This window comes from Lynx rufus, unplaced genomic scaffold (assembly GCF_022079265.1).
Source record: "Lynx rufus isolate CCGP_SWC_20201006 ecotype Redwood Valley unplaced genomic scaffold, mLynRuf1.p SCAF_12, whole genome shotgun sequence".
In the NCBI taxonomy this organism is placed as follows: domain Eukaryota; kingdom Metazoa; phylum Chordata; class Mammalia; order Carnivora; family Felidae; genus Lynx; species Lynx rufus.
The window spans coordinates 19,401,686-19,426,431 of NW_025814826.1; the positions used below are offsets into that span (position 1 = coordinate 19,401,686).

The 24,746-nt window shown below is 35.0% G+C and overlaps 1 protein-coding gene across 4 annotated transcripts in view; it reads left to right on the forward strand.

Annotated features, from left to right (window-relative positions):
- CSPP1 (centrosome and spindle pole associated protein 1) overlaps positions 1 to 24,746 on the forward strand; it is a 161,889-nt gene that overhangs the window by 33,667 nt on the left and 103,476 nt on the right. Inside the window, exons 4-8 of one of the 4 annotated variants that reach the window (XM_047074007.1) lie at positions 11,891 to 11,994; positions 12,717 to 12,740; positions 16,863 to 16,943; positions 18,276 to 18,377; positions 19,300 to 19,739. In XM_047074007.1, coding sequence (XP_046929963.1) covers positions 11,891 to 11,994; positions 12,717 to 12,740; positions 16,863 to 16,943; positions 18,276 to 18,377; positions 19,300 to 19,739 — 751 coding nt within the window. The remainder of the gene's footprint in view (positions 1 to 11,890; positions 11,995 to 12,716; positions 12,741 to 16,862; positions 16,944 to 18,275; positions 18,378 to 19,299; positions 19,740 to 24,746) is intronic. The other 3 variants (XM_047074008.1, XM_047074009.1, XM_047074011.1) reach the window with 3 other exon arrangements.

A 24,746-nucleotide genomic window follows, 5' to 3' on the forward strand; every position in this document is an offset into this window, starting at 1 on the left:
CAACTTTAAAAAATTGGGCTTCTGGGAGAAAGTTTTCTTTGCTTTCCATAGTAGGATGTGCTTAAAATTAGTAGGTATTTTGGGATTTGACAGAAAATTTAGATTTCCTGATACTTTATACGTTAGCAAGAGAAACCAAAAACCGTAATTTAAATTAAGAAAGATCCTAATATTTGAAAGGTCAGTAAAAATATTAAAGTTCAGGGGCGTCTGGGTCACTCGGTTGAGCGTTTGACTCTTGATTTCAGCTCAGGTCATGGTCTCATGGTTCCTGGGATTGAGCCCTGTGGAACTTGACTGGGATTCTCTCTCTCCCTTTCTCTCTGCCCCTCCCTTGTCCAATCCCCCTCACCCTCCCAAAATAAGTAAATAAAAAATTAAATGTATTAAAAACATTAAAGTCCACTATTCTTTCTGCTGTTGCTGCAGTTGTTGTTGCTACTACTACCAAATAACCTATATTGAGTGCTTACTATGTGTCAGATGCTGTACTGCATTCTTACCTGATTTAATTTGGAGTTGGAGTAAATGACATGTTCTTCTTTTGGGACTTCCATACTATCATGCCTCCTGTCCTCCCTATAACTTGACATCTTTGAAATTTACAACATTATAGTCTCTTGTACTCACTTGCTTTTTTTTTTTTTTTTTTGGAGATGGATAAAAAGACTATTCTTCAGTGTTATCCCATTGCAATCGTGAATTAATCTAATTATTTTTATTACAAAAAATTTTTTTTAATGTTTATTTTTGAGAGAGAGAAAGAGAGAGACAGAGCATAAGTAGGGGAGGAACAGAGAGAGAGGGAGACACAGAATCTGAAACAGGCCCCAGGCTCTGAGCTGTCAGCACAGAGCCTGATGCGGGGTTCAAACCCACAAACCGCGAGATTGTGACCTGAGCCGAAGCCAGACGCTCAACCGACTGAGCCACCCAGGCTCCCCTATTTTTATTTTTTAAAATTTACATCCAAGTTAGTTAGCATATAGTGCGACAATGATTTCAGGAGTAGATTCCTTAATGCCCCTTACTCATTTAGCCCATCCCACAGCCCCTCCAGTAACCCTCTGTTTGTTCTCCATATTTAAGAGTCTCTTATGTTTTATCCCCCTCCCTGTTTTTATATTATTTTTGTTTCCCTTCCCTTATGTTCATCTGTTTTGTCTCTTAAAGTCCTCATATGAGTGAAGTCATATGATATTTGTCTTTCTCCAACTGACTAATTTCACTTAGCATAATACCCTCCAGTTCCATCCATGTAGTTGCAAATGGCAAGATTTCATTCTTTTTGATTGCCGCATAATACTCCATTGTGTATATATATACCACATCTTTTTTTTTTTTTTTAAATTTTTTTTTTTCCAACGTTTATTTATTTTTGGGACAGAGAGAGACAGAGCATGAACGGGGGAGGGGCAGAGAGAGAGGGAGACACAGAATCGGAAACAGGCTCCAGGCTCTGAGCCATCAGCCCAGAGCCTGACGCGGGGCTCGAACTCACGGACCGCGAGATCGTGACCTGGCTGAAGTCGGACGCTTAACTGACTGCGCCACCCAGGCGCCCCTACCACATCTTCTTTATCCATTCATCCATCGATGGACATTTGGGCTCTTTCCATCCTTTGGCTATTGTTGATAGTGCTGCTATAAACATGGGGGTGCATGTGCCCCTTCGAACCAGCATATCTGTATCCCTTGGATAAATACCTAGTAGTGCAATCGCTGAGTCATTGGGTAGTTCTATTTTTAATTTTTTGAGGACCTCCATACTGTTTTCCAGAGTGGCCACACCAGTTTGTCTTCCCACCAGCAGTGCAAAAGAGATCCTCTTCCTCCACATCCTCGCCAATATCTGTTGTTGTTATGTGTTGTTATGAGTTGTTAGCCATTCTGACAGGTGTGAGGTGGTATCTCATTGTGGTTTTGATTTGTATTTCCCTGACGATGAGTGATGTTGAGCATTTTTTCATGTGTCGGTTGACCATCTGGATGTCTTCTTTGGAGAAGTGTCTATTCATGTCTTTTGCTCATGTCTTCACTGGATTATTTGTTTTTTGGGTGTTGAGTTTGATAAGTTCTCTATAGAGTTTGGATACTAATCCTTTGTCTGATATGTCATTTGCAAATACCTTCTCCCATTCTGTTGGTTATCCTTTGGTTTTGCTGATTGTTTCCTTCACTGTGCAGAAGGTTTTTATTTTGATGAGGTCTCAATAGTTCATTTTTGTGTTTGTTTCTCTTGCCTTGGGAGATATGTTGAGTAAGCAGTTGCTGTGGCCAAGGTCAAAGAGGTTGGTGCCTGCTTTCTCCTTGAGGAATTTGATGGCCTCCTGTCTTACATTTAGGTCTTTCATCCATTTGAGTTTATTTTTGTGTGTGGTATAAGAAAGTGGTCCAGGTTCATTTTGCTGCATGTTGCTGTCCAGTTTTCCCAGCACCACTTGCCGAAGAGACTGTCTTTATTCCATTGGATATTCTCTCCTGCTTTGTCAAAGATTAGTTGGCCATACGTTTGTGGGTCCATTTCTGGGTTCTCTATTCTGTTCCATTGATCTGAGTGTCTGTTTTTATGCCAGTACCATGCTGTCTTCATGATTACACTTTGTAATACAGCTTGACTTTAGTACCTCTTAAGTTTCTTGACTTCTTCATCTCATGATACTGTTTTCAGCTCCTTAACTACCTACTCTAATTGTCATATCCTAGACTTATGTTGCCAATAACTGAATTATAGTTGCAAATATTTTCTTTGATGACCACTTCCATTTTTTTTCCAGCTAATTTTATCTTGTACCCTGCCTCCAACAAATAGTCCAAGTAATTGACATTCCAAATAATGGACATTACTATGACCTACCATTGATTGATTCAACTCCCTTATGGACCTACTCTTTCATTATTTCCTTCCTTATGCAGTCTAAATTCTGTGGTCCAGTATATTGACTCCCTTGCACCCCCTCATCTTTCTTGCCTTTCTTTCCCTTTGTCTTATAAAGTACTGACTACTGATACAAGGTGGGTCCTCAATCCTGTTGGTGGTTCTACTAAATTTCCCTAATATTCGCTATCTGACTCTACAAGGCAGCTGTTTCATCTTTTTCCTCTCTGTATAAATTCTATTCTCCAGTCCCCAGCCCATGGTTTTACTTTGTATTTCACTGCAAAAATCGAAGTAATTAGAATTTACCCTTATCTCCTTCCACCTGTCAGCCAACCCACACCTGTACCATATATTCTGCCTTGTCTTCTATTACCAGAGATTGTCATTGTGCCTTAGACCAACCGCTTTACTTATATAGCATCTTGTCTTCCTTTTTGACTGAAAATACTATCACTTCATCAATTTTGTTCCTCATCTGAATCACAGATATTTTTCCTGTTAGATCATTTATTTCAGAATCTATGCATTGCTATAATATATCCTATTTTATAAAATCCTTTATGTTTCTCCAGCTACTGTCAATTTCTAGGTTCTTTTTAGCAAAAGTTAGAGTTGTCTATATTTATTATCTCCAAGTCCTCTCACCTTTGTCTCTGTCAAACTTGTCCAATCAGGCTTGCTTTTGTGCTGCTCACCCACAAAGATCAAGGTAATAGCCCATTACATAGCAACATTTAATGAGCGGTTCTCACATCTCATATTTTTCTTTCTTTCTTTTTTTTTTCCCAAAGATTTTATTTTATTTTTAAGTAATCTCCACACCCAACATGGGGCTTAAACTCACAACCCCGAGATCAAGAGTTGCCCGCTTCACCGACTGAACCAGCCAGGTGCCCCTCAAATCTTATATTTTTCAACTTAACTGCTCCACCTAACATCTTACCACTTCTAGAAGTATTTTCTTCACTTGGCTTCTAGAGTCTTCTGGTTTTCCTCTGATGTTACTAGTTCCTCCTTGCATAGGAGAAAAGCAGGTCTGGGACTGACTATCCTTAGAAGGGCCTGGTTGCAAGGCTGATCGTTGGCTAGTATCTGGAACTTAGCTAGCAGACAATTCCCTATACTGACATAAAACTTACCTTAAATGATAGGGCTCATTGTGCCTAAATTTTATAAACCATGTGACTTATGCAGAGCACCTGCTTTCCTTTTGGGGAGTCTGGAATCTTGATATGTGCTAGACAAAGGGTGCCTGTCTGAACAGCTCCAAACAAACTATGGGCACTGAGTCTCTAATGAGCTTCACATATGTTGTCAGAATTTGTTGCTGGAAGAATTAAGCATGTCCTATGTGATTCCATTGGGGAAGAACCGTAATTATGAGTATAATGCATCCTGTGAATCTTTCTAGTGAATCACCCAGAAGGTACCTCTGAGGACTCCCAACACACACCTTTTCATTTTTTCTGGTTCCTTTTCAATTCCCACACTAAACTTTGGGTACTTGAAGGATCCATCTTCCATGACCATAGTCCCTATGTGTTTTTTATCCAGGTAATAACTCTCAATCTTATGTCAAAAATACTGTTGATCTGTATTTTAGGCTCTAAAATTTTCTTGATTTATTTTATTTTTCATGCTCAGAAGTAATTATTTTGGAAATCAAGTAAAGTGATTACAGATGAACAAAGTAAGATAAAGAGATTTTACTCTTGTTACTAGAATTTTTGTGTAATTTTAAAAAAATCATCTTATTTTATCTTACTTTTTTTTTAAGTAGGCTTCACTGCCAACGTGGAGCTGGGTATGGGGTTTGAACTCAAGGCCATGAGATCAATACCTGAGCTGAGAGCAAGAGTTGGATGCTTAACCTACTGAGCCACCCAGGCATCCCTAAAAATTCTTTTTAAATACAATTATACTCATGGAAATTTGGAAAAGAATAAGGAAGAAATAAATTACATTGTTTAATTTAAAAAGTATCAGAAAAGAAGCAACTGCAGAATTATCAATTGCAGAGAAGCTCTGAGGTTTAGACTAAGCTAAAAATACTACAGTTAATGTAAAGATTTTGGAACTCAGGCAACAGGAAATTGTTGATGGTTTTCTAGTTTTTTAAGTTACATTTTCTATTAACATTCTTTTCAGCATTTGTAGTCTTAGGTTTCTCTTATTACAGATTAAATGCCAGACATTCTACTGCCTTTTTGCAGTTTGTGTAAGTCAAGTGAGTCCTTTGTAGTCATACCTTTGTAGCTAAAGTTTGAGTACAGTGTCCTCCTCTATTAAAGCAGTCATGTCACTTGATAACTCACCTGTTTATGAAAAGTCCTTTTATTATTTCCTATAACTAGTCTTTTGATTATGTTTACATAATAACTTCTGATGGTGATATAATGAAAGAAAAAACTAAGTGTTCCATGGTAATTTGTTTTATAAAGCATTTATTATGAGTGCTATGTTAGAAGTAAATTAATTTTAGAAAGATTGTGTACTTTATTTTGAATAGTTTATTTAGCCCATAGCCACTATAGAAACTAATACTTCTAATTGATGTAGTTCTGAAGCATAATGTTAACTGGCTTAGAGTCACTGATGTTGTACTTGAAGTGACATCACTTCAAATGACCCTAAGGTGACTACTGCTTTACTTGCCACTAGAACCATCATAAGACAACTACTCTGAATAAGTAAGTCTGATCATGTTTCTTAGCTCATTAAGTCCATCGAGATGCCATAGTTAGTGCATAGTTTAAAATGAACAGAATATTAAAATTGTTCCATACAGTTCTTAATTTTCTCTTACCTACCTCTAATGCCATGAAGTGTTGGTACTGGATGACAAAAGAAGAATTAAAAAGTTAGTATTTTCTGTTGACTAAACCTTAAACTAATAACATTTAAACTAATTCAGAAGGCATTATGTATTATTCTTCCTTGTCTTTTAAGACAGTATTATTTGAGTTAATAGTAAAAAGCAAATATTCTTGATAAATAAAATTGAAATCAGTATAAATAGTAATTTATAATTGAAAATCATATTTTAGTTTCTATTCTTCCACATAAATCCAGCAAGCAGGATTGGAAAACAGTGGTAAAATCTAAATATATGACTTCAGAAAGCTGTAAATTACTGTTCCCCGAGTAGGAAAGCCTCACATGGTGGGAAGCATCATCCTTGTTTTCTTTTTCTCCTTGACACAACAGAGTAACCATTGTGACTAAGGATATGTAACTTTAGTTACTACTTATTATGCTTTCCATGCAGTCAGACTGCCTAAAAGCAGAAATGAAATATTAAGAATTGTGTTTTTTCCCATTCTCTCATTCATTCCTCTTATTCAGGCATTCATTCTTATGTACTCATTCATACATTCATTGAGTGAACGTTTCTTGGGTATAGCTTGTATGCCAGGCATTATAAAATTGAAGAAAGCATGGCCTTACATTCATTGACTTCATAGTTTTGTTCCATGTGTGATACTCTATTCTGAATGTGAGAATCAAAAATTTCTCTCTTTAGGCTTCAATTCTGTTATCTTTAAAAATAAAGTTAGATTCTTTTTGAGGAAAGAATGCTTTTCTAGGATGATTTAAAATTTTAAGCATATGGGATATTTTTGGGAGAGTGTTGAGAGCATCAGTGAGAGGATTCTAAGGAATCCTCTGCTTTACCCACTATTACCAGGATTATGGAAGCCAGAGGTATGTATCAAGAGAATTCCATGGTGTTCATGGTGGAAAGTGGAATTTAATTATTCCATAAAAATCAACAGACATTCATTTATATTTATACTGGATGGGTCTTTCCCCCCTGAAATATTTCAGTGATGTAGTAAAGCAGAGATATGATACTTTTATGGTAAGTCCCATCATTTAGATGCATTGTGTGCGAATAAAGTACAAATATGGTGAAATTCATAGCAGTTTATAAACTGCAGTTTGTTATTTCATCTATATTTTCATTAAGGAAAATAATTTTATTCTGTTTAGAAATGATAATTTTTATACTATAGTATTACATATTTGATTTTTTTTATTTTAAATTAAAATTTTGTATTTTATCAGTTTTTTTCTTCCTCCAAAATGACAAAATGAAGGAATTTACCCCAAAAGAAAACGGGAAGAAATGACAGCCAAGGGCTAAATTATTACAGATATAAGCAAGATCCCTGAACTAGAATGTAGAAACACTATAATAAGAATATTAGTTGATATTGAAAAATGCATAGAATCCCTTTCTGCAGAGATAAAAGATATAAAATTTAGTCAGGACAAAATTAAAAATTCTGTAACTGGGATGCAATCTTGAATGGATGCCTTAGCAGCAAGGGTGGATGAAACAGAAGCGAATTAGTGATTTAGAAGATAAAATTATGGAGAATAATGAAACAGAAAAAAAGAGGGAAACAAAGGTAAAAGATCACATTACAAGACATAGAGAACTCCGTGACTTATTAAAAAGGAATAACATTCTAATCATAGGAGTCCCAGAAGATGAGAAGAGTGAGAAAGGAGCAGAAGGTTTCTGTGAACAAATTGTAACAGAAAACTTGACTAATCTGGGGAGGACACAGACATCAAAATCCAAGCAGCACAGAGAACTCCCATTAGATTCAACAAAAACCAACTATCACCAAGGCATATCATGGTCAAATTCACAAAATACACAGTCAAGGAAAGAATTATGAAAGGAACAAGGGAAAAAAGTCCTTACCCTATAAGGGAAGACAGATCAGGTTTGCAGCAGACCTATCCACAGAAACTTGGCAGGCCAGAAAGGAGTAGCAGGATGTATCCAACATGCTGAATCTGAAAAATATGCAACTGAGAATTTTTTTTTTTTTTTTTTTTTTTTTTACATTTTTATTTATTTTTGGGACAGAGAGAGACAGAGCATGAACGGGGGAGGGGCAGAGAGAGAGGGAGACACAGAATCGGAAACAGGCTCCAGGCTCCGAGCCATCAGCCCAGAGCCTGACGCGGGGCTCGAACTCACGGACCGCGAGATCGTGACCTGGCTGAAGTCGGCCGCTTAACCGACTGCGCCACCCAGGCGCCCCCAACTGAGAATTTTTAATCCAGCAAGTCTTTCATTCAAAATAGGAGAGATAAAGAGTTTCTCAGACAAACAAAAACTAAAGGAGTTCGTGACGACTATACCAGCCCTGCAAGAAATTTTAAGGGGGACTCTTTGGAGAAAAAACGAAACAAAACATAAAAGACCAAAAGCAACAAAGACTAGAAAGGACCAGAGAACATCACCAGAAAGTCCATCTCTACAAGCACAACAATGGCACTAAATTCATGTCTTTCAGTACTCACTCTAAAGTTCAATGGACTAAATGCTCCAATCAAAAGACATAGGGTAACAGAATGGATAAGAAAACAAGACCCATGTATATGTTGCTTACAAGAGACCCATTTTAGACTTAAAGACACCTGCAGAGTGAAAGTATGGGAATGGAGAACCATCTATCATAATAATGGCCGCCAAAAGAAAGCTGGAGTAGCCACACTTATATCAAACAATCTAGATTTTAAAATAAAGACTGTAGGGGCGCCTGGGTGGCGCAGTCGGTTAAGCGTCCGACTTCAGCCAGGTCACGATCTCACGGTACGTGAGTTCGAGCCCCGCGTCGGGCTCTGGGCTGATGGCTCAGAGCCTGGAGCCTGTTTCCGATTCTGTGTCTCCCTCTCTCTCTGCCCCTCCCCCGTTCATGCTCTGTCTCTCTCTGTCCCAAAAATAAATAAACGTGGAAAAAAAAATTAAAAAAAAAAATAAAATAAAGACTGTAGCAAGAGATGAAGAAGGGCATTATATCATAATGGGTCTATCCACCAAGAAGATCTAACAATTGTATTTATGCCTCCAACATGGAGGCACCTGGAATATATAAATCAATTAATCACAAATATAAACTTATTGATAATAATACCATAATAGTAGGAGACTTCAACACCCCACTTACAGCAACAGACTGATCATATAAGCAGAAAATCAGCAAGGAAACAATGGCTTTGAATGACACACTGGACCAGATGGACTTAACAGATACATTGGGAATGTTTCATCCTAAAGCAGCAGAATACACATTGTTCTCAAGTGCACATGGAACATCTCCAGAATAGATCACATAATAGATTACAGTTCCAGACTTCAAACTATATTACAAAGTTGTAATCATGAAGACAGCATGGTACTTGCACGAAAACAGACACTCAGATCAATGGAACAGAATAGAGAACCCAGAAATGGACCTACAAACATATGGCCAACTAATCTTTGACAAAGCAGGAAAGAATATCCAATGGAATAAAGACAGTCTCTTCAGCAAGTGGTGCTGGGAAAACTGGACAGCGACATGCAGCAAAATGAACCTGGACTACTTTGTTACACACACACAAAATTAAACTAAAAAATGGGTGAAAGTCATAAGTGTAAGACAGGAAGCCATCAAATTCCTCAAGGAGAAAGCAGGCATCAACCTCTTTGACCTTGGCTGCAGCAACTTCTTACATGTCTCCGGACGCAAGGGAAACAAGCAACAATGAACTATTGAGACCTCATCAACATAAAAAACTTATGCAAAGCAAAGGAAACTATCAGCAAAGCTAAAAAGCAGCCAGTGGAATGGGAGAAGATATTTGCAAATGGCCTATCAGATAAAGTGATAGTATCCAAAATCTGTAAAAAACTTATCAAAAGTCAACACCCCAAAAACAAATAATCCAGTAAAGAAATGGACAAAAGACATGAATAGACACTTTCCAAACAAATCCAGATGGCTAATAAACACATGAAGAATTGCTCAACATCACTTATCATCAGGGAAATAAATACAAATTAAAACCACAATGAGATAGCACCTCACATCAGTCAGAATGACTAAAATTAACAACTCAGGCAACAACAGATGTTGGCAAGGATTGGAGAAAAAGGATCTCTTTTGCATTGTTGGTGGGAATGCAAGCTGGTGCAGCCACTGTGGAAAATAGTATGGAGGTTCTTAAAAAATTAAAAATAGAACTACCCTACGACCGTGTAATTGCATTACTAGGTGTTTATCCAGAGGATACAGGAGTGCTGATTCGATGGGACACATGCCCTCCAGTATTTATAGCAGCGCTGTTGACAATAGCCAAAGTATGGAAAGAGCCCAAATGTCCATCGATGGATGAATGGACAAAGAAGGTGTGATATATGTATTTATAATGGAATAATACTCAGCAATTGAAAAGAATAACATCTTGGCATTTGCAACTAATGTGGATGGAACTAGAGTGTTTTATGCTAAGCGCAATAAGAGAAAGACAAATACTATACAATTTCATGCATATGTGGAATTTAAGATACAAAACAAATGAACATAAAGGAAGGGAAGCAAAAATAATATAAAAACAGAGTAAGACAAGCTATAAGAAACTCTTAAATACAGTGAACAAACAGGGTTGCTGGAGGCATATTTGTTGGGGGATGGGCTAAGTGGGTCATGGCCATTAAAGGAGGGCATTTGTTGGGATGAGCACTGGGTGTTATATGTAAGTGATGAATTACTAGGTTCTCTTCCTGGAATCATTATTTTTTTTTAATTTTTTAAAAATGTTTTTTATTTATTTTTAAGATAGAGACAGAACATGAGTGGGGATGGGGCAGAGAGAGAGGGAGACATAGAATCTGAAGAAGGATCCAGGCTCTGAGCTGTCAGCACAGAGCCGGACGTGGGGCTCGAACTCACGAACTGTGAGATCATGACCTGAGCCGAAGTCGGACGCTCAACCAGCTGAGCCACCCAGGCACCCCTTCCTGGAATCATTATTACACTATATGTTAACTACCTTGGATTTAAATTTTAAAAATGATAATTTTTTTATACTGTAGTATTACATGGTAGGAGTAGAAGAAGGGAGAGGAGCTTCAAAAATCTAAACACTCAATATCTGTGCTTCTTGACATAGTATTTTACTGTTAAAATGTTTCCAAAGTAGTGTTATTTGATTTTAACTGCTTTGTTGAGATATAATTTACATAGTATAAAATTTACCCATTTAAATTATACAACACTGATTTTTAGTGTATTTACAGGTTGTACAGCCATCACTGTTACCATCCCAAGATGTCATTTGGTTTTTGAACTCTATGTAATGAAACATAATTCAAAATTAAAGTTTTCCTTAAAATATTAACATCCTTTTACAGAATTTCTGTTGGAATGATGAAAAATTCTAGAAGTGGGCTCACCTTTTGTGTGTGTGGTGATTGTTGCACAACACTGTGAAAATACTTAATGCCACTGAATCATATGCTTAAAAATGGTTATAATGAAAATTTTGTAATATGTATATTTTGCCACAACAAAAATTAATATCCATTTATGTGAAGTCAGAATTGGTGGCTTAACATTAAAAGTTTTTGGAAATTTCAGCCTGAGCCACACAGTTTTAATAATTTTTTCTCAAACATTTTATAATAAAGATATTCTTAGGTTAAAATCACATTATTAATTAATTAAAACAGAACTTAAAATTGTTGTATTTGTTTTTATAGAGATTTCAGTAGGGTTAAGTGAGGAAGTAAAGGTAATCAGCTTTTCTTTGCTTTAATTTTGTACTCTGTGAAAAGCCAGATGCCAAACAATGCAGAACCATTTATCTAAAGGGGGTAAAGTAAACGTGCGCATGCACATACACACACACAGACAGACACAGTAATTTAAAAATATCTGTTTATAAATGCATAAAGTCTCTGGAAGGAGATGTGAGAAACAGTGATGTTGGTTATTTTGGGCAGGAGAACAAGGTGACAGGTTCATGGGTGGGAGGCATATTTTCCCTATGTGAATGTATGACCTACTGAAATATTTTAAATAAACAATTCATTATCCTGATCCTGGTCTCAGAATCAGCATGACTGTGTTCTTACCTACTGTGCTCTGGTGACAGCATATTGTATTGAAACTGACATTGGTTTGAAAATGAGCTATATTACTTAAGTTGTTCTCTTTCTAGGAATTGATTATGGATTAAGTTTACCACTTGGGGAAGATTATGAACGGAAGAAACATAAACTAAAAGAAGAATTGAGGCAAGATTACAGACGCTATCTTACTCAGGTAATAAATTCTATTAATTTATGCTTCAGATCTTATGCTTCAGAATTCTTCTCCTAAATTATTTTCCTAAGGTTTTAGTCATATGTGTTAATTTTTAGGTTTTCAGTGGTATCTAGCAGTAGGATATTACAGTGAAAGTTAAGTGACATGTATGACATTGGTAGAAAAAAAATGGTGCTGAGAACTAGTACCATTGACTCTTGACCTTTGGAACAGGGTAGTGGGCTTTAATTTTAAATCTGATGGTAAGTTCTGGTTGTTCATGTTTTCTGTAGAGTTATCATGGTTTAAAATAGCCCAATTATGATTCCAAACTCCTCTACTCCCCCCAAACATGTATTAAAATGACACATGGGGTTCTAGTTGCTAATTATTTTCCTGTCAGCTAAGCTTATAAAAACTTCATTTAATATATTTATTTAACCTCCCAAGTCTTTGCTTTATGATTTAATATATTTACTTAGCAGAACCCTTGTTTTAAGTATATTTGGTTAAATTATGTAATTTCTAAGCTAAAGATTTCTTGTAGTTTTCAAATGCAATTTATTTTTGAAGTTATCAGATTATTTTAAACAATCATGATGTTTCTAGTCATCTCAAGATATTCTATAGTTTTTTCATACTTTGTAATGTTTGTTGCAAATGTTTAAGTGGTTTCTTATTTATTCTGATGTGCACATGGAGAGAAAGAACTTTGAATACTTTGTTTCCCTTGACTTTAGGGTATTACACAAGCGAAAAGAAAGGTAGGGTTGCCTGCAAAACGTTTTCCTTTCATTTTTCTTCTCTTTTCTTTTCTTTTCTTTTCTTTTCTTTTCTTTTCTTTTCTTTTCTTTTCTTTTTTTAGATCTAGTAGCTTGCAGTTATTTTCATTTTATGATGTTGCTCTCAAACTATTAAGAAAAATAACTTCATTTGTGATTTTGACTTTTTGAATGGTAACATTTTGTATCCTTTTACCAATGTCAGTCTATACATTATAATTTTCCATTAATACAATCAGGCACTATTCCTTTTGATTCCTGCTTTGCATTTATTTTTATTGCTTTCTTATACATCTTTTAGAAATATTCTATGGCCCATTTGTTTTCAGCATGCCAATTTTTTTCTTCTAATTTTGCTAATCACATTAAAATTAATAATACTCAGGATATTCTAAGATGTTTTTAAAGTGTGTTGTCAGGATTTGGATTACTCAATATTTTTGCACTCAAACGCATGGACTGCATTTGTAAATTTATACTGGAAAACAAAAACATTGTAGTTTTACAGAACTTTAAAAAAGTATCTCACGCATCCATCATCATTCACCCAACAGTTTTTAAGCACTTATGAAGACGAATTTGTCTTCAAGGGGTCTTAAGAGTCTGGTTGTAGAGATGACATCATACAGGTCAGAAACTGATACCTAATAAGGATATAATGATTAGGAGAGACTCCAAGGTGTTATTTTGTAAGACACGATAGGTAGAATTTGGATACACTAGAGGGTGAATCAAGGAGAGGACGTTTTCCAGACGGAGAATATAGAATAAAGAAGGACTTAGAAGGGAGGCTTTAGCTTTGTATGAATGAGGCATATTGGGTTTACCAGCCTGGGTTGGTTAGACTAGATTATTTTTGAGAGTAGTAAAAAATAATGATGTAGACAGATAGGAAAGCATCAGATTAGGTTTTTTTTAAAGGAATTTTATTTGTGTATGTATGTATGTATGTATGTATTTTTTAAGTAGGCTCTATGCCCAACATGGAGCTTGAACTCACGATCCTGAGATCAAGAGTTGCATGCTCTACTGACTAAGCCAGCCAGGTACCTCAGATTAGGTTATTAATTTCATATGTGTGAAACACTATACCTCCTTAAGCAGCCTGTGAAGAGCTCAATAACTATTTTAGGACTGTTCTGCATATTAGAGATTCTTAGTGTTTATTTTAAATTACTGCTACAGATTTTTAACTCTTCTTTTCCTGCTAATTTTCAGTCTGTTCATGCTACTTTCCACAATGATCCTGTTTCTTACCAATTTAAATACTTCATTGTCTCCTCACTGAGCTTCTGGATAAAAATGCATATTCCTTAGCATGGCATTTGAAGTCTTTTGTGTTCCAGCCTGCCTCCCTGGCCTCGTACTCAGTTTTGTCCCCTCTCCCAGCATGCCTTTGTTAGGTGAGGTTTTCCTCTGGTATCTACCATTTTCACTTATCTACTTCATAGATAGAAGATTTTAAAAAAGAATGATGGTAGGAGGCATAGGAAGAAATTGCCTTTATGAAGGAGAGAAAGAATCAAGAAAGAAAAAGAATCAAGGAGTACAAATCTTTAAATTCAAATGGATATGAAGGAGTTTTGGTGTTGGAGTATCAAGAATGTGGTTATGATAGAGGAGCAGTAGTTTCTTAATATGCAAGAGACACATTTTGGTTGACATATGAGAAGGTGGACATGGAAAGGAAGGCAAGGGAAAAAGAAAATAACATAGGATTTGGGTAGGTGGCTGCAGTGGCTTCCTTGACCGCTAGAATATGTATTTTCCAAGTCTACTCTTTTTAGATATTTTTTTGTGGCTTCCAGACTTGGATTGTGTGGATAGTTAAATTACAAAAAATCAGATCTTTAAATTTTGCCAAGAAGAGCCATTAAAACAGTTAATTACCATCTCTTTCCCAATTTTTAGAACAAAAGACACTTGGTCATCTAACATTGCAGGGAGAATATATTCTCAGGAGAATAATTTTTATATTGAATTAATAAATGTGTATTTCCAGCCCAGACTTCTCTCCTGAACCTCACACTTACTCTATTTGGCTACCTATCTTAGAAATCTAATGGGTATCTTATGTTGAACATGTCCAAAAGAGAACTCTAGATTTCTATTCTTCCCTCTCCCATCCTTTAGAAGCCTGGAATGTTTGTAGCCTGTTCTTTTAATTTTTTTTGTCACAGTACTTATCATCTACTAACATACCATACTCTTCCTTATGTTTATTATTTCAATTTCCTTTGCTTGAGTGTAAGCTTTAGGAAGGCAGGGATCTTTGTTTTCCTCACTGATGCAACTCAGATGTTTCAAACAGTTTGGGACATAGGCTCTCAATATTGAATGAATGAGCGAATGACTAAAATTTAGACTTTTGAATAACTCACTATATTGTCCTTATTATGTTTTTCATTTTATTGAAAATTTCAAACATTATCCTGGGCCTTTATAGGGAGTGGGAATTGCCCAGTGAAGGAGTGAGGGTGCTGTGTCTCTGTCTTCCAAGGGTTGGAACTCTGAATGTGTTTTTTGCACATGTATAACTACAAAATGGCTAGGTTTATAGGGTACTTTTTATATAAGGGTTAAACTGATTCAGGGATTTAGTCAGGTATCCTATTGTTTTCCTTGACAAGTAAGTTTAGAGTTCTATACAACCAACTTTCATATTAGCTTTTGTAGCACAACTTATTTGTAAACTATTATTTGTAAATTCAGATTCAGTGAAACCTTTTTAATCGCTTAGTTTTATTAATCACTGTTCCCAAATGTTTTAGATATAACTGTATTATAGCAGTTGGTACATTAAATTGTAGTTATTTGTTTACATATTTGTTTCCCCAGCAACACAGTAAATTTCTTACATGTAGGGAATATATTCTTATCTTTGTCTCCCTACCACCAAAAAAAATAACTTTTGTTTTAGGTAGTCAATAATTAATGAATAAGTAAAAGGCATGGAGCTACATAGGTTAACAAATATTGATTGATTTAATCCTCATAAGCTAGTGATTTAGATCCCTGTTTTACACACAAAAGAACTGAGGCAGAGAAGTTAAATAACTTCTAGATTGTGACTACAAAGTAGCAGTACCAGAAAGTTGGAGATCATATATATTTTTTTCTAATCCTTGTGATTGCTTTATAGCCTTCAAAGAGATTTTGCATTCTTTTTTAATGTTTATTTTTGAGAGAGACAGTGTGAGAGTGGGAGAGGAGCAGAAAGAGAGGGAGACACAGAATCCAAAGGAGGCTCCAGGCTCTGAGCTGTCAGCACAGAGCCCAACATGGGGTTTGAATGCACGGACCTCAAGATCATGACCTGAGCCACAGTTGGACGCTTAACTGACTGAGCCACCCAGGCACCCCGAGATTTTACATTTTTAATCCTCTTTGATCATTATGCCAGCTTTGGTAGATAGGCAGAGCAGTTACTATTCTCATTTTATGGTAGAAGCCTAGGTCAGGAAGGTTAGGTAACTTGCTCAAGTGTGACAGAACTAAGTGTTGGGGCTAGTCCTGGAGCCTATGTCTTTTGACTCCTAACCTGATGGTCTTTTTACTACACTGTATTGTCTAAATGTTTAATGATCAAGGATGGAGGTACACATAAGGAAACAGTGTTCGTAGTTTATATCTTCTGGGATTTGAGTGGATATCCACTCATAAATTATTACAGGAAAATTAGTAAACAAACATGATTGCAGTGTGCACACGGATCTTGGTGAGCAAGTTTAAATTGGCCTTAAGAACAAAAGGACAGTAGGGCACTGAGGATGAAGAATATGTGTTTAGATGAGGAATATAAATTGAAAAAGAGTTTCCTTTTTTCCCATGCTTTTGAATCATCTGGAATATACATATATGTATGTAGCAGGTGAAAATTAAGACCTGATTCTCTTCTTCAGGGAGTTGTTGATTGGAAGAAAATTCTGTTTCCTAATTACTTTTGTTATGAACTCTGTAGAATTGTACTTTGTGTCTTCATCTCCATTTCATTCTTTTGCTCTGCATAAGTAATCACTTAGAAAATAGAACGTAAGACACATTTATGGAACATTTTATAAAGGCAATTAGATAATATATTTTTTTTAATGTGTATGTATACAGAAAAATTTTCTGTCCACGAGTGAAACAGATCCATCTACTCTGGGCGTTTCTCTTCCTATTGGTGAGAGGTTATCTGCTAAGGTAGGTGAATAGGAGTAGTTATTGTGAGTAATAGTTTTATGAGGCATCAAGATAATTAAAGAACATACTCCTGACTTAAATCCAAGGAGAAGATTATATCATTTCCCATACTTGAATATATGCCTTTTTAAAAAGTCTGCAGAGTCTCTGTGCTGTTTTTTAAAAAACTTTTGAATGTAACATTTATAACAATGTAAGATACCTTTAATCTGTGAATTAATTGAGTATATAGAATATATATTTTTCAGCATTGGTTTTGAGCTTTAAGTTCATTTCATGTGTCACAGTTATCAGTGAGATGAGTAGATGAGAGTATACTGAGCTTTTATGTAGGGTGAGGTCTGGGGCTATTTGAGTGTATTGCTATCACTGTACAAATAATATGTCCATACTCTTTAGAGATGGACTGATAAAGCACTGCAAAGCTAGGTGAGCGATCACAACATAGTACATAAGACAAATGGGCAGTAGTAAGCTTCAAAAGATGACCTAGTTAAATCTTTAACTCTTTTTTAGATTGTGCTGTTTCAATGACAGTGGAAGTATTAAGGCTTAAGAACATTTCCTGTGTTTCAACAAAACATTTACCTTATAATATATTAGTGTCTGTGATAATTTTACCTTCTTAGGTTTAAAATACAACAAGCAACTTCTTTATACTTGGGAAAGAAATGGTTAGCAGCAGGTGTTTTGGCTGTAGGGTGGAGGAATAGAGGCAGGAGATATCCCTGAGAAGGAAAGAAGGAAGGTAACCTGGTCAAATCTCCTTGGAAACATGCTGACAACTCTCCTGGCAAACACACTCATGTATTTACTAGTGGGACAGTTTTATTTATGAATGCCTTTCGCAGAGTGCACCTGGATTTTTCTAAGATTGCTGTTGGTAAATGAACCTAGAATCCCATGGATTTATGGGGCATGGCTTTTTTGAAAATGTTAACTAAGTGATGTAACTTATAAAATGTATAAAATGGAGATGTTTCACAACCAAAGCACCTCCCTTCTATTAATGACTTCCTGTGTTAACCTGGACCTAAGTGTGTAGTAATAGTAATGCATATTTTAATTTTTTTTAAATAGTAATGCATATTTTAATTTTTTTTAAAAATAGTAATGCATATTTTAATGTGACAAGAAAGGATGTGGGGAATTGCATTGGTGGTCTCAGACCTTTTCCTGCCCCTCTCATGCCTTGCAACTATTTCTATCCTTGAAATTATTAGCAGTGCTTGATTCTGGGTAATATCTTATGTTGTATGTGTTTGATTGGACATAAAGGTACTTTTTTCTGAAGTTGGAATTTTAACATTACCTTTTGGTTTTTATTTTAAGGAAAGATTGAAACTTGAACGCAACAAAGAATATAATCAGTTTCTCAGGGGTAAGGAAGAATCCACTGAAAAGTTCAGACAGGTAGAAAAGAGTAGTACTGAGGTAGGTTTTCCTTTTAAAGTAAATCTTTAACACCAAAGGTTGAATATTTTGTACTTAATTGATAATATTTTTGTATGTTAAACATTTCACTTGGTTTTTATGTAAATATTTTAAAGAGTAAACCAAATTGAACTAAACTCAGGACAATATTTAGTTTTATAAATGGTTTTATCATATGTTGAAGAACTTACCCTACTTTTTAACTTTATTGGGGAGGTATAATTTTAGAGATTGACTTTGTGATTTTTAGTTTTTAATTTTAAGTGATTTTTAGAACATTGACAATTTCTAGCTATATATATATTTTTCCACATTTAAAAATGGTTGATGTTACGGGCACCTGGGTGGCTCAGTCGGTTAAGCGTCCAACGGGCTCAGGTTATGATCTCGCGGTTTGTGGATTTGGGCCACACGTCGGGCTCTGTGCTGACAGCTCGGAGCCTGGAGCCTGCTTCAGATTCTGTGTCTCGCTCCCTCTCTGCCCCTCCCCTGCTCACGCTGTCTCTCTCTGTCTCAAAAATAAATAAAACATTAAAAAAAAATGGTTGATGTTTTTGGGGCCCAAAAATTGAGCACTTTCTATATTCTTTGTGTTAAGAATTTAATTTGAAATAATTGGAAGCAATTTTACCTGCCAAAGTATGCTTTAATATTTCCTGGGATAGGAATTTGCATTTAGTTTATCCTCTCTTTTTGTACCCACTTACTTATATCACTGTTGATTGTTTATTTGATATTTATTATGTTTTGAAGGATAGCATTTCCATGAAGATTTTTTTTTTTTTTTTTATAAAGATATTTCTTTGGGTGATTAAGCCTTGGAGTTGAGATTGTAAGTAGACTCAGCGTCATTTGAGGGTTTAATTACCTTTTAAAAAATAGAATTGTATTAAGATCTGTTTCTTGTTTTCTATTTGACTAGCACAAGAATCAAAGAAATAAAAAACCTATTAGTCAGGTTAAGCCTGATTTACCTTCACAAATACAAGCATCTTGTGAAAATTCAGAGGGTCCTACGAGAAATGTCTTAACTCCTTCGGAGGCATATGAAGAGCTTCTAAACCAAAGAAGACTAGAGGAGAACAGATACCGACAACTAGATGATGAAATTGAATTAAGGAATAGAAGAACCATTAAAAAAACTAATGAAGAAGTGGGCATTTCCGATAAAAAACATCAAAGGTTTGCCAGCAAGGCTGACATTCCAGAGAGAAGATTTAGCAAGTTTAATGATTATCGTGTTTTTGATAGACACTATTATAGACCAGATCAAGATCCTGAAGTAAGTGAAGAAATGGACGAGAGGTTTAGATATGAAAGTGATTTTGATAGAAGACTTTTGAGAGTGTATACAAATGACAGGTATTTACAACTTTATTTTTATTTTCTTTGTTTAATATTAATGTTATTTTTTATCATTATGCTAGGGAGAAGGAGTTTCATTTGATTTGCATATTTGATTAATTATAAGATGCTGTCAATTTTAGGTTATACCATTCTTTTTTATGTGCCACTGAAGGAACAAATACAATTCCTGAAATGGCAAGAAAGGAATAAAGCTGTAATAAAGCTGTGACACTGAAAGGCTACAACTTTTATGTAAAATTAGATGGAAAATAAACTTTTTCACAGAAGGGGACAGAAAGGAATCTTCCATGTCTCAACCTTGGCACTGAACAGAGGGTGTACAAAAAAAAACTTGCCTGAGATTTTGAACTGTAAGCCAGTACTAATTGAGGTTTGCAGTCTGAATTCATGTTGCTACTATTGTCTGAAAAACCTTGAGGCAAGAATTCAGTGTGGTCTCAGATTCACAATGCCCCTAGGTGACTGACAGGGGAAGAACTCTTCTTTGCCATAACTTGATTTAAAACCAGGTTGATGGCAATCCCAGATTCACATGTTAAAATGTGGATAAAAAGGATATTTTAAAATAGATGAAATACAGCTTATTCCTTTAATTTTCCTATGCTCCTAAGTACTTGTATCAGTATATTTCATTGTTTGTAAGTCACTTATTAAACATTTACTTAAGTAAAATGATACCAGGTTTTTACTATCAGATTTTCAGGTGCTTTTCAGTTTTTTTGATGATTGTTTTTGGGACACTATTTGTAATTTCTTAACTGCTACACTGGGGTTTTATTTTATTAAGTCATTTACCTTAATACTTACAATTTGCTATATTTTAATGAACTTTTGATTTGGAGATAGAAATATGGCAGGGTTCCATATTTGTCAGTGACTTGTTAACTTGCAAGTGTTAAATATAAATTTTCACGAGTTTATGAGACCTGTTTCATTAGTCCAAATAGATTACTTTTTAAATATTTTAGAAAATTTCTGAGATCTATTGCTGTACATTTAGTATTCTAAATATTAGTTAATCCTAACTAAATGTTAATATTCTAAATATTAACAGAACCTTTACAGTCTGTTGTCTTCTACTTCTTATTCTGTAGCTGTTATCGCCTGCTCACCCAGTCTTTTTAATTAATATTCACGCTGATTTAAGTGATATTAATGAAAGATTAGAATTTTGCAGTGCTACTTGTCATATCTCTGATTTGAATTGTTTGTGCTTCAGAAAATACTCCAAATCCTATAATGTTTTATATTTAAAAATGTTTATAACTGAAGGTAGTCAGAGGCTGCCTAAACTAAAAGAGGTCTCAAATAGGGAAGTGCAGGTAATCTTGGACTCTTGGTTCTGCCTTCTTTGTACATGAGAACATTTTTTTCCTTATGGTGTCTGTTTATCTTTAAAGTATAATGTAATGCTATCTTTTGAGTTTGGAATTGCAAGAAATTATGATGATTGCTTTTAAAAAATATTTTGATATATTTTTTTGTAATTATATCCTGTGATAATTTTAAACTTGAACAAATTAATTTCAGCCTAATTTTTTGAGAACTAGCTTATTTTCTTATGTATCCTATAAATGAAGTGAACTCTTTCTATATAACCTTTCCAGGTAGCATTTTAAGAATAGATTAAACATGAGGATCAGTGAGTATAATTCCTGGTGTACATTTTAAAATGTTTAAAAGTATTTCTTCAAATTTAAGTCATTATTATATGTTACTGCACTTTGTTAATGCATAAACTTACATCTCCAGATGTAGGTTTTTCACATATGTCTCTAAGACATTTGAAGTTAAAATTTAGTTTCTGTATTTCAGATTTGTAGATTCCTTAATTCCCACAAAAAGTTTATATCATTCAATAGTTTTTATTTAGCAGGCAGAGTGGTTGGTAGGAAAAATGACTCTATTTATTAGTGAAGTTTTTTGAGACTAAAGAAATGTGTAACTATATGTGGCTTCTTGCTCTAACCATTTATTCTTTTTTAAAAAAAATTATTAAGTATTGTTGATACGCAGTTGATTTCACATGCACACATAGGGCTTCATCAGTTTTACACATTATGCAGTGCTCACCACATTGTGTGTAGTTACTGTCTGTCACCATACAACATTATTACAATATTGTTGACTATATTCCCTATGCTGTAGTTTTCATTGCTATGATTTATTTAATTCATAACTACCAAGTTTGTATCTCTTAATCCCTGTCACCTATTCAGCCTTTTCCCTGTGTGCCCCCACCCTCTGGCAATAAGATTATTGTGTTTATGAGTCTTTTTCTGTTTTTTGTTATTTGTTCATTCGTTTTGTGTTTTAGATTCCACATATGAGTAAAAGCATATGGTATTTTTCTTTTTCTAACTTATTTCACTTAGCATAATACTCTCTAGGTCCATTCATGTTGCAGACAGCAAGAGCTCATTCTTTTTTTTGCTGGCATTCCATTCTATATATATACACCATATGTTCTTTATCCATTCATCTATGGATGGACACTTGGGTTGTTTTCATAACCTGGCTATTGTAAATAATGTTGCAATAAACATTGGCATGCAGGTATGTTTTCAAATTAGTGTTTTCATTTTCTTTGGTTAAATACCCAGTAGTGGAGTTACTGGATCATATGGTGTATCTATTTATGATTTTTGGGCAATCTCCATACTGTTATCCATAGTGGCTGCACCAGTTTATAGTTCCACCAACAGTGCATGAGGGTTCCCTTTTCTCCAAATCCTCATTAGCACTTATGATTTCTTGTCTTTTTGATACTAGCCATTCTCATTGATACGAGGTGATATCTTATTGTGGTTTTCATTTGCATTTCCCTGATGGCTAGTGATGTTGAGCATCTTTTTGTGTGTCTTTTGGCCATTTGTATGTCTCTTTGGAAAAATGACTACTCAGATCCTCTGCTTGTTTTCTAATTGGATTATTTGCTTTTTGGTTTGAGTTGTATGAGTTCTTTATATGTTCTGGAAATTAACCCCTTAACGGATGAATCATTTGAAGATATCTCCAGTGGGTTGCTTTTTGTTTTGTTGATAGTTTCCTTTTTGTACAAAAACATTTTATTTTGGTGTAGTCCTGATAGTTCACTTTTGCTTTTGTTTCCGTTGCCTCAGGAGACATATCCATAAATATGTTGTTAAGGTTGATGTCCAAGAGACTGTTATCTGTATTTTCTCTTAGAAGCTTTATGGTTTCAGGTGTCATGTTTAGGTCTTCAATCCATTTTTAGTTCATTTTTGTGTATGGTATAAGAAAGTGGTTCAGTGTTTTTTTTTTTTTTTTTTTTTTTTACATGTAGCTGTTCAGTTTTCCCAGCACCCTTTTGTTGAAGAAACTGTCTTTTCCCCATTGTAGATTCTTGTAATTGACTGTATAAGTGTCGGTATTTTTCTGGGGTCTGTATTCAGTTCCATTGATCTATATGTCTGTTTTTATGTCAGTACCCTACTGTTTTGATTATTATAGCTTTGTAGTACTATTTTCAAATTTGGATTGTGATGCTTCCACCTTTGTTCTTTTTTGTCAAGATTGCTTTAGCTATTAAGGATATTTTGTAGTTTAGTACAAATTTTAGGATTATTTGTTTCTTCTGTGAAAAATGCTGTTGGTATTTTGATAGGGATTGCATTGAATCTGTAGATTGCTGTAGGCAGGAGGGACATTTTTAATAATATTTTTGCCAGTCCATGAACATAGAATATCTTTCCATTTGTTTGTGTCATCTTCATTTTCTGTCATCAGAGTCTTATAATTTTCATGCATAGGCTTTTCACCTCCCTGGTTAAATTTATTCCTAGGTTTTTTGTTGGTTGGTTGGTTGGTTGGTTGGTTGCAATTGTAAGTGGGATGAATTTTTTTTCTTTCTGCATCTTCATTGATTAGTGTATAGAAGTGCAGCAGTTTCTGTATATTAATTTTCTATCCTGCAACATTACCAAATTCATTCTTTTAATGTTTATTTTGAGAGAGAGATTGAGCACAAGCAGGGGAAGGGCAGAGAGAGAGGGAGCGAGACAATCCCAAGCAGGCTCTGCACTGTCATTGTAGAGCCTGACACAGGGCTCGATCCCACTGACCATGAGATCATGACCTGAGTTGAAATTAAGAGTTGGATGCTTAACCCGACTGAGCCATCCAGGTACCCCACTGAATTCATTTATTAATTCTAATAGTTTTTTGGTGGTCTTTTGGACTTACTGTATATAGTATCATGTTATTTGCAAATAGTGGAAGTTTTACTGCTTCCTTGCTTTCTGTTGCTTGTCTGATTGCTGTGACTTGTACTTCCAATATAGTGTTGAATAAAAGTGGTGAGAGTGGGTATTCTTGTCTTCTTCTTGATTTTAGTTAGAGAAAAGACTCTCAGTTTTTCACCATTGATGTTAAGCATGTGTTTTCCATATATAGGTTTTATTATGAGGTATGTTCTGTCTGAATCCATTTTGTTAAGAGTTTTTCTCATAAATGATGTTGTATTTTGTCTCATGCTTTTTCTGCATCTGTTGAGTGTTCATATAGTTTTTATCCTTCATTTTTATTAGTTTGCATGTATTTAACCATCCTTGCATCCCCAGAATAAATCCCAGTTGATCGGGTGAATGATTCTTTTAATGTATTTTTGAATTTGGCTTGCTCATATTTTGTTGACAATTTTTGCATGTGTGTTCATCAGGGATTTTGACCTGTAGGTTTGTGGACTTTTTTTTTTTTTTTTAATATACTGTCTGTGTCAGATTTTGGTATCAGGGTAATCCTGGTCTTGTATAAAGAATTTGGAACTTTTCCTTCCTCTTCTATTTTTTGGAATAGTTTGGGAAGAGTAGGTATTAACTCTTCTTCATATATTTGGTAGAATTCACCTGGGAAGCCATCTTGTCCTAGACTTTTGTTTGTTGCAAGATTTTTGATTGTAGTTCAGTTTTGTTACTAGTAATCAGTCTGATCAGATTTTCTGTGTCTTCCTGATGGAGTTTTGGAAGATTGTATGATTCT